Genomic DNA, 9,685 nt, shown 5'->3' on the forward strand with positions numbered 1-9,685 from the left:
GCGCCCCCTTTTCAGTACTATCGCGCCCTCCCCCCAGGGGAGCGCGCCCCACAGGTTGAGAATCGCTGGTATATAAATCAAGCCTCCGGAGAGAGTAGGACGTCAGCGGTCTCCGCCTTGGCAGTGCTAAGAACTGTGTCCCCCAATATCTTTCGTCGGAACATCACGTGACACGGCGAAAATGAACACGATCCCCTCCCCTCCCCCCGGTTATTTTCTTATGGCCTAAATAGGAGTTTAAAACAATAAATGAAAAAATAATTTCAGCTTGGACGAGATAATTCCAAAATTAATGAAAGTTATAATTTCAGCATTAATGGAAGAAAATATTCTAGAATTAATGTAAGAGATAATTACAGCATTGATAAAAGTGATGATTCCAAAATTAGTGAAAGAATTAATGAAAGAGATAATAATAAAATTAATGAAAGGTAATTCCAAAATTAGTGAAAGAATTAATGAAAGAGATAATAATAAAATTAATGAAAGAGATAACAATAAAATTAATGAAAGAGATAATAATAAAATTAATGAAAGAGATAATAATAAAATTAATGAAAGATAATTCCAGAATGAAGGAAAGAGATAATTCCAAAATTAATGAAAAAGAGATAATTCCAGAATTAATGAAAGAGATAATTCCAAAATTAATGAGAGAGATAATTCCAGAATTAATGAGAGAGATAATTCCAGAATTAATGAAAGAGATAATTCCAGAATTAATGAAAGAGATAATTCCAGAATTAATGAATTAATGAGATATAATTTCAGAATCAATGACAGAAATAATTCCAGCATTAATAAAAGAAATAATTTCAGCATTAATAAAAGAAATAATTCCAGCATTAATAAAAGAAATAATTTCAGCATTAATAAAAGAAATAATTCCAGCATTAATAAAAGAAATAATTTCAGCATTAATAAAAGAAATAATTTCAGCATTAATAAAAGAAATAATTCCAGCATTAATAAAAGAAATAATTTCAGCATTAATGAAAGAAACAAATCCAGAATTGATGAAAGAAATAATAAATAATAAAGGAAATAATTCCAGAATTAATGAAAGAATATTCAAAAAATAATGGAGGAAAATTCCATAATTGATGAAGGGAAATTCAAGAAATGATGAAAGAAATGATTCCGGTATTAAATGAAAATAACTTAATCTTTTTTCACCTTTAGATGAGTTCTCTATCCTTTTTTTAAATCTTTAAAACCCAATATTTAGAGACCGAACTGCACATTTCTATGGAAAAATTGCCAGGCGGGAATTTTGTTTCTACCGGGTCACGTGATTTCCTTGCATTTGATGTCGCTGCAGTCGCGGTGGCTGAATGCTCCCTCCTGTAATATGTATCTCTGTCGTCTGCTTCTCTCCAGGTTACTTGTTTTGGGCGTCTCCTTGTGTCCTGAAAAAATGACTGAACTGGCAGTTCGAACTTCCAGTTCTGTTTGTGGGCTTAACTCGTAGGGAACCGACTTCCTCTCTGTCGTCTGCTCATTAAGAGGCTCTTTGTTTTGGACGTCTCCTTATGCTCAAATAAAATAACCGAACTTAGAGTTTAAATTTCCAGTTCAGTTCACGAGCTTTGTTTATAAGGAACTGAGTGGAATAAAGAATATAGTTTTTTTCACTTTGAACTTCATCATCACCACAAGAGTCACTTTTAAATTTGATATTAGATGGCAGCACATTAATATAAAGTGCAGTGTGGAAAAATTCACTTTTTACGATCTTACCTGTCGTCTGCTTGAGTGGAGGTCCTTTGTTTTGGACAAAGGTCTCCTTGGCTCTTGAAAAAATTACTGAACTGGAATTTTCATCTTTCAGGTCAGTTTATAAGCTTTGTTTATAAGGAGCGTAGCTGAATGAAGAATTTAATTTTTTATGCCTGAGCTTCTCGTCATCACCACATAAGGCACCTCTAATTTTGAAAGTAGGTAGCAGCGCCAACAATATTTTTAAAAATGAATTTCTTAAAGTATTCTAGAGTATTAAATTAATTTTAATTCCCTTTTAAAATTGTTAGTGCCATTGTGAATTCGCAGCAAATGCTACAAGGAAAAAAAAAAACTGCTATTGGCGGACGGCGTAACATTTCGAGTCACCCTGTATATACGGGTTTCGTCATTGCGTAACGCAGTGACAAAACTGTTCATGTGAACATAATAATGATTGATTATCAGGATTTCAAATCCATCGGAAAATATAAATAAGGGGCCATTCAAGTATTACGTAAGCAGATTTTCAGCCATTTTTGACCCCCTTCTCCCCCCCCCCCCCCCCCCCCGTCAGCAGCTTAGAATATTTCATATCTTCAAAAACGGGTGGTTGATGACGTAAGCCACCTTCGACCCCCCCCCCCCCGTCATCAAAAGTCAGCAAATCCGAAACCCCCTCTTATCAGTTTGTTGACTTTAATTTCGATACGGTGAAAATCTGATATTTCGTTGGATGACAAGTTACCTTCAAGTGGCTTTTTAGTTCGTAACATGGCCGCTCTCTCGCAGGCGAACGAAGCAACGTGCGAGTTGGCTTAAACAAAACACAATATTTCACATTATAGTCTGTACTATATTTAATATACAAGGTGCATAGGTAACGGGGCATATGGCATTTTACTGGTGAACCATTGGTCATAGAAGCATACTTCCAATTGGAAAAAGTACCCTAATAATGTGTAGTACTCAGATATTTGATTCATGTTGCCAGGGGTTATACAGTTATTAAAATAAAAATGTTAACTTTTTATGTGGACACCCTACGCCCCCAAACACAATTGGAAAGTTGTTTCCACGTCTCCAACAAAAAAATTGATCGTTTCTAAGTGCAATATTCACTGAGATATTCGAAGAAAGTTGGAAAAAAAAAACATCATTAAATGAGAGGAAACCATTTTACCCGCATTTAATGCTGTTTTTTTTTCCCGAATTTCCTCAATTTTTCGAATTCGCATATCTCGGTGAATATTGCTCTTAGAAACGTGAGATTATTTTAGTTGTCATCGGAAAAGACAGAGCAACAACTTCTTAATTGGGTTCTTTGGCGAACGGGGATGGTATAAAAAGTTGTTTTTTATTTTATTTTATAGCTATACAACCCCTTACAAAATGAATGACATCTCTGAGTTGGACACGTGATTTGGATACTTTTTCTGGTATGTCTTTAAGACTAACGACTCGCCAGTAAAGTGCCATACGCCCTGTTACCCATGCAGTCTGCATACGCACGTAAAAAAATAGTTTGAGACGAAATACAGTCGACTCTCGTTTTAACGAATACCGTTATAACGGAAAAAAATATCGTTTTAACGAAAACTTTTCAAATCCCCCGGATAAGTTTACATAGAAACAATATAAAAATCTGAAATTCCTCTGTCACGAAATTTCTTTATTACTCCGGTCTCTTGGAGTTCATTATAATGGGGTTTGACTGTATTCCCACCGAAAAAAATCTGATATTTTTCCACTAAAGTAATTGAACTTTTGCAATTTGATCTGAAAACCGTCCTTTTTATAATGATTATGTCATTTTACTTTTATAAATTTCGGAAGGAAACAAAAGGAAGAAAGGGTGGGGAGAAAAAAAGAAAAATGGCCAAGAGGGGCTCGGTTGTGCGTAAATGCCATGAAATTCCACTTGTGCGCAATTCGGGCCTCACTCTCAGTTTTATGACAAAATTTCACATTTATGAGAGAGACGTATGACTACGGGCACGGGATTAATCTCTGTATATATATAGCTTTCAATATTAAAATATTTCATTTATACGAAGCACAATTTCAATTATTTGAAATTTTCATTTTGACTCGAACTCCAAATCTTTGGCCTTTAGACATCATTTCAAACTATCAAATCCACGAGGTTTTTGCAGATTGTGAAAAACGCGTCGCTGAATTGGTTTTGCATGCGTATTATCAACACTAAAAACCACAAATTTTAGGTTGAGTGATACAAAGATACGCATTGAGCCGGTCGGTTATGGACATTTCAAAGTGAAGACTTACGTGAGAATTTATTGCACTTTTCTGAGAAATCAGCAGATGCCCTGACTCTCAAATAAACGGATTTAAATTGCTTTAAATGTGGTCATACGCCATTTTAGAATTTTCTTTTCTAATGTCCACAACATTGTTCTTGCAGTACAGGAAAATTGCATTGAAATTATTTGGGATGTTGCAGGCCAGCAGCAGGCTTACGTAGTAGGGCAGTTAATAGGAAGCATTACAGTATAGATTAAAAAAACTTTAAAGATGTGGTGTGAATCTTAGTCCTACCAAGTCCCAATACATTATCTGCTTGGATTGCATATAAACCAATCAGCAAACTAAATGACGTTAAGACCGTCTTAAATATGTTTAAAATCACGTTTTTCCTGTTAAATTGAAAGGAATGGCATAAGAACACTTGCGATTGAGACACAAAAGCAAATTTATGCAATTACAGTTTCTTAAGTTATACAGCAATGTAGTTCTAAAACATATAATTTCGCGGGTATTTTTCCTCATGTATGATTTGATCTCTTGGAGTTCGTTATAACTGAATTCGACTTTATTTCTTTTCAGTGGAGGCAATGGGTTGGCACAACCCTCCCCAAAAATTCATAAAAAATACCCCAGAGCAACCATTCTTTTTATTCGATTTTTATAAATATATTCCCCATCAGACCACTCAGGTTTAGAGGCGTCGCGAGTTCGATACCCGGTTCGTCCTTGTCAGAAAACTTTCTTGACATAGGGGTACAACAAAAAATGACAACTTGAGCGCAGCACAAAATTGCTGAGTCCCCCATCGAGGGGTTAGCGCACCAACCTCTCGATGAGTATAAGAAACAAGCCTGCCGTTCGGAATCGTCAATAAATTGTAGGTCCCGGGGTCTAATTAGCCCTCGTCGTGCGCCAAAAATGATCAATGATCAGACCACTCAGTGCCGGTTGAAGATAGCTTTGTGATAAACTAGATGGCTATCCGTCTGTAATTTCATGAAAACGATGGGGTTTTTTTAAAAGCTTTCACTTTTCACCCATTTACTTCTTGGATTGCATTTACTATCAGCACTCAAAAGAATATCAATGAATGGTCAACAAATCTTTGTCTGCTTTGTCTTTATGGCAGCCCTCTTTGAATGAAAAGTCTTCAAACACACACAATTTTCTGTCTTTACAGTTACTCCATTTTGCTTTAAACCTCTTCTATAGTTTGTGTCAGGGCCTACTGTCACCCCGAAGTCGCAAACCCACCGAGATTACATGCAACACTTTTTTTATTTCCTTCCTCATGTTAATGTTATAGCGGAATGTTATAGCGGAATCAACTTGAAATTGCGAAAAATATATTCTATGCATTTTTTGTTTGAAATTAAATTTTTTTTTTAGTCAGAGTGGCTAAAAAAGTTTAATTCCACAAACTTCTTCGTGGCCCCCCGCATCAGTAGCCGTGGCTCCCCTTTTGCCAGATTTTCATCCGTGGCCCCCCTGGAATATCCTAGGGCTCCCCTTAGGCCATATGGCCCCCGGTTGAGAACCACTGTTCTAAAGCACGAAACCCGGCATCTTATAACAAAACCCTACATTCCTAACTACAATATAGAAATTTACCGCATCGTGATTGGCCGAAATGAACGATTACCACTACGTCACTCATAGCAAAGTTTTCGCTGGCGACGTTCAATAGTAGATATACATACTTAATTTCATATAGAAACGTCCTCTCCACTTGTAAATACAAGATTCATCGAAAGACTGGTTATTTGCGGAGATGAAGTTTACAAGGAAGAAAATTCACCACTGCCCCCACGGGGACTCGAACCCCGGTCTCTCGCTTGCCGGGCGAGTGCTCTACCATCTAAGCTATGGAAGCAGATCGAATATTTCAACCTTGGAGCGTATATATATGTTGAAAGGCACCGTACATGGACGGCGTCAACAATCAACTAATAACTCGTGAATGACACGGGGTTCGAGTCCTCGTGGGGACACTATCACACACAGTAAATTTGAAAATCTATATCTATAAAATTGATTTTCTGTCTGTGTGTGTTCTCTATACTAATCTACAATTTTAGATCGATCGTCACCAAATTTTGCATATATACCAAATGGGACCCGACGTGAACGATAGGCTACTTTAAAAGTTAATCAGAGCAGGGAAAATGCCCGAAAGGGGCAAAAAACTGTCGGGCAGCAATGGTTTTTGGGCCTCAACAATCACTTGCGGAACGTTTACTTTGGGTACCGTGGTTCCCTAGCAATGCGTTTCAGACGTGTATATGCCTTTACAATGGTTTGTCACTTCTTTAACGCTGCCAGTATATGTATAGTAGTTTATGCCTTTATAATGGTTTGCCACTTTTTCAATACTCCCAGTAATGAGGCTTTTTGAATCATCATCAGCATCGCTTTGAGAGTCAGGAAAAGGGTAATCCGCATAGAAATCAATGTTAAAATTGCCGATTTTACTGTAGAAATGCGGAAATTTGGTGGGGTTTTTTGTCACATCGATAATTTTAAAAATTGTATTGAATTCTCGATTTTTGAAATATTGAGTTGGCTTAGAGATATACGAAGCCCAGGAGCAGGGGCGGTCTTAGGGCAGTGCGACCGGTGCAAGCACTGCAGGAGGGGTGCCAAATCCGGCGTAAAAGGGTGAAAGAAATTACAGGAAATTATTTCTGCTCGTTTTAGGAGGGTCGTTATATCCGAAGTGGAAACGGAAAAAAATATTTAGAAAAACTTATTTGTGCCCTCTCTAGGAGGGCCGTTAAGTTCGAGGTAAAAGGACAAGAAAATAGGAAAATGATTTTTGCCCGCTCTAGGAGCGCCAAATCCAAGGTAAAAGGCCAAAAGAAATTCGACATACGTTATGACATAAAATATCGCTGTTTTTTAGAACGCATCAAAACGAAGCGATTGAAACAAAAGTTTTTTTTAATTGGGAAGGTCGGGGGGCCCAAAAATAGGTCCCACTCGGGTAGAGATTTTGTCTCGAGCTGCCCCTGAGTGCAACATATGTGTGTTTATATGAAAAATTTTAACAAACCGTACATATACACAATTCAATTCGCCGACAATAGCCCCGGCAAATCGTCTAGGGACAATTTACTGCCGAATCCCTTTCGGGGGGGCTAATGCGGGTTTTTTATTGTTTATGAAAAAATATTTACAAAGCAAGACAAAAGAAAAATATTTACATGATATATACATTATATACATAAAGATTTCACGCCGCTATGTAAACCGACATTTTTCATTTTTTTTTTTATGCACAACCATTCATAGCCCTGATCACAGTTTGTCCCGGGGGTCTCTTGGGCCGTGACTTGGTCGCTAACTTATTGTTCAATGGCGCCGTGTTGCTGCCTGTGCTGCCAGTCTGCTGGATCTTCTCGTAGGCTGATCTGGTCTAGTTGTGTGGTTGCCTATGTCTATTCTCCTCCTGTGGAGTTTTTCAATGCCCTCTTTTTCGAGATAGCGCACGAGATTCTCAAGAGTTCGTGATTCTTTTTCGAGCCGGCTCATCCTCCTAAACCACTCCTTCACCAGCTCTTGCCTTGGTTTGATCAGGTGGAAGACTTTTGTGTAAGGGCAGCTGGTGGCATAGTGGAGTGGTGTGCCGACTTCTCCGCACATACATTTGTTGTTGTTAGATATTTTGAATCTCTCGAGGTAGCTGGGGAATGGTCCATGACCAGTAAGGAAAATGGCTTTCTCTCGGGACCATCCCACAGCCCTCCATCCGACTCGAGGTAGGATATCGTGAATCAGTCTGCCTGGGTGTTCAGGTTCGTCCCAGTCCTCCTGCCACATTTTTAATAAGTGACTTTTCAGAAGTCTTTTGGCATGAGAAGGGGGAAGCTTAATTAACATTGCGCTCTGAGCAGATTTGGTGGTTTTATTGGCGAGCTTATCCACCAACTCGTTGCCATGGATACCAGAATGACCTCGCACCCAGTGCAGACTGACATTTCTGTTGGTGGTCAGGTAGTTGCGGATCTGTCTGGCATTGTGGTGTCGTGTGAGCGGGTCTCTTATTGCTTCCAGGCTAGCTCTGCTATCCGTGAAAATCCTTATTCTGACCTCTGTTTTTATGGCTTGCTCTGTAGCCATTTTGAGGGCCCACAGCTCCGCTTGGAAGACACTGCAACCGTCCTGCAGCCTCGCGGTCCATTGATTGGTAGTGATTCCATCAGTCAGCCATATAAGGGCTGCTGCCGTCCCGTCCGCTGTTTGGGAGCCGTCTGTGTAGATTGCTTTGCATTTGGGGTCCACGAGTTGCTCATCGGTTGTTATCTGGGCATCGATGGGCTCACTGGCAGGGTGTTGGGTCCATCCTATCGCATTTCTTTCATAATTGGTTGAGTCAAGGTGTATTCCTGCTGACGTGATGTTTCTTCCCAGCCTGGTGAGTCTGGCGGTTTTTGCAAGGAATTGCGTGATCAAGGCCAACGGAGGAGTACCTGCCAGCACCTGCATTGCCATGGTAGACGTCGTGCGGTAACATCTAGTCATGTACAGGAGAAATCCTCTTTGTGCGGAATTCAGCATGCGCTGCGTTCTAACCGTCATAGAGGACCCCCATGCGGCTGCTCCATATGTAATTATCTTAACCGCAACTTGGGTATAGAGAATCCTTCGGTATTTTGTTTTGAGGCCCCACTGCGGTCCCGCTGCATTCCGCATTCGCTGTAGGGTCCTCATTGCCTTTGCCTTTTGCTCCTTCATGTGTGCTAAAAAATTTAGTTTGCCATCTATGGTTAGACCTAGACACTTGAGGGTAGCAGAATGTCTAATTGGCTCCCCATTCAGTTTGATAGTGGGACGGGATTTCTCACTAAACCAAATGTACCGGCACTTGTCTGCAGCAATTTCCAAGTCGTACTCTGTTAACCAATCACTGACTATCTTCATCGCAGTCGCCCCTCTAGCCGTCACGCCATTAATTTTCGGGGCCGATAAAAGGAGGAGGACGTCATCTGCATACGCTTGTATTCTCACTCCTTCCGGCCAATTGCGTTTGAGCAGTTGATCTGCCACCAGGTTCCATAGCATGGGGCCCGAGCATGAGCCCTGCGGGCAGCCTCTGGTCTGGTGATGAGAGACGAACTGTCCTTGTGTCTCCATGCCTATAACTCTGTCCAACAGGAGATTCTCCAGAGTTACATATACACAACTGAACATCTTTTCGGAGTTTCATGGATCTTGTTCCAGATACCCGGTGAGTAACGGTAAAGCCTCCCATGAAGCTCCTAGACAGTATTTCTGTTCTGTCTAGGAGGCCTTGGTAAGTTGTGGCCACCACGGGACTGTAAAAAGACATCATTTCCCCTTTCAAGAAACTGATGAGGAACGTGTTGGAAATTCAATTTGATTTTTTTTTCCAACCGACTTTTTCAAAAAGAGCCGAAAACCTCAATATAAATTCGATCGAAATGAAAATCTGGGATCCTAATAGTGAAATTGTCGATTTTAATTTTTGTTGTATTTCCTATTTCTATAAGATTTGTAAGAATTTTAATCGTCTTAAAGAAAGTCATTTTGAAGGTAAGTCATTTCTCCTCGACGTTAATCTTGAATAAGAATCAAACAAAACCTATTGAATTTTGCTGCTTATAATCCGCAAACTTCGCTAGTTTGAGGAAAAAAAAGGCACCATGTATAGTCCGCAGCGGTATATAACCCACATGAG

General features: G+C 39.5%; 1 protein-coding gene and 1 non-coding gene across 2 annotated transcripts; both read right to left on the reverse strand.

Moving 5' to 3' along the window:
• Nucleotides 1-5,788: 5,788 nt before the first annotated feature.
• TRNAA-GGC (transfer RNA alanine (anticodon GGC)) lies at nucleotides 5,789-5,860 on the reverse strand. Its single transcript has one exon. It is a non-coding gene; the product is annotated as a tRNA-Ala (tRNA).
• A 1,478-nt stretch (nucleotides 5,861-7,338) lies between these two features.
• LOC149067974 (uncharacterized) lies at nucleotides 7,339-9,177 on the reverse strand. The gene has a single exon (XM_089252137.1). The coding sequence runs from the start codon at nucleotides 9,175-9,177 to the stop codon at nucleotides 7,339-7,341; it is 1,839 nt and encodes a 612-aa protein (XP_089108263.1).
• Between the last annotated feature and the right edge of the window lie 508 nt (nucleotides 9,178-9,685).

This window comes from Pholcus phalangioides, unplaced genomic scaffold (genome assembly GCF_987345545.1).
Source record: "Pholcus phalangioides strain wild (caught in Gottingen) unplaced genomic scaffold, Ppha-v1.0 ptg000028l_1, whole genome shotgun sequence".
Lineage (NCBI taxonomy): Eukaryota > Metazoa > Arthropoda > Arachnida > Araneae > Pholcidae > Pholcus > Pholcus phalangioides.

What these genes read in the sequence shown, in the direction of transcription:
- LOC149067974 (XM_089252137.1), bottom strand. Translation starts at nt 9,177, where the DNA reads ATGTTCAGTTGTGTATATGTAACTCTGGAGAATCTCCTGTTGGACAGA.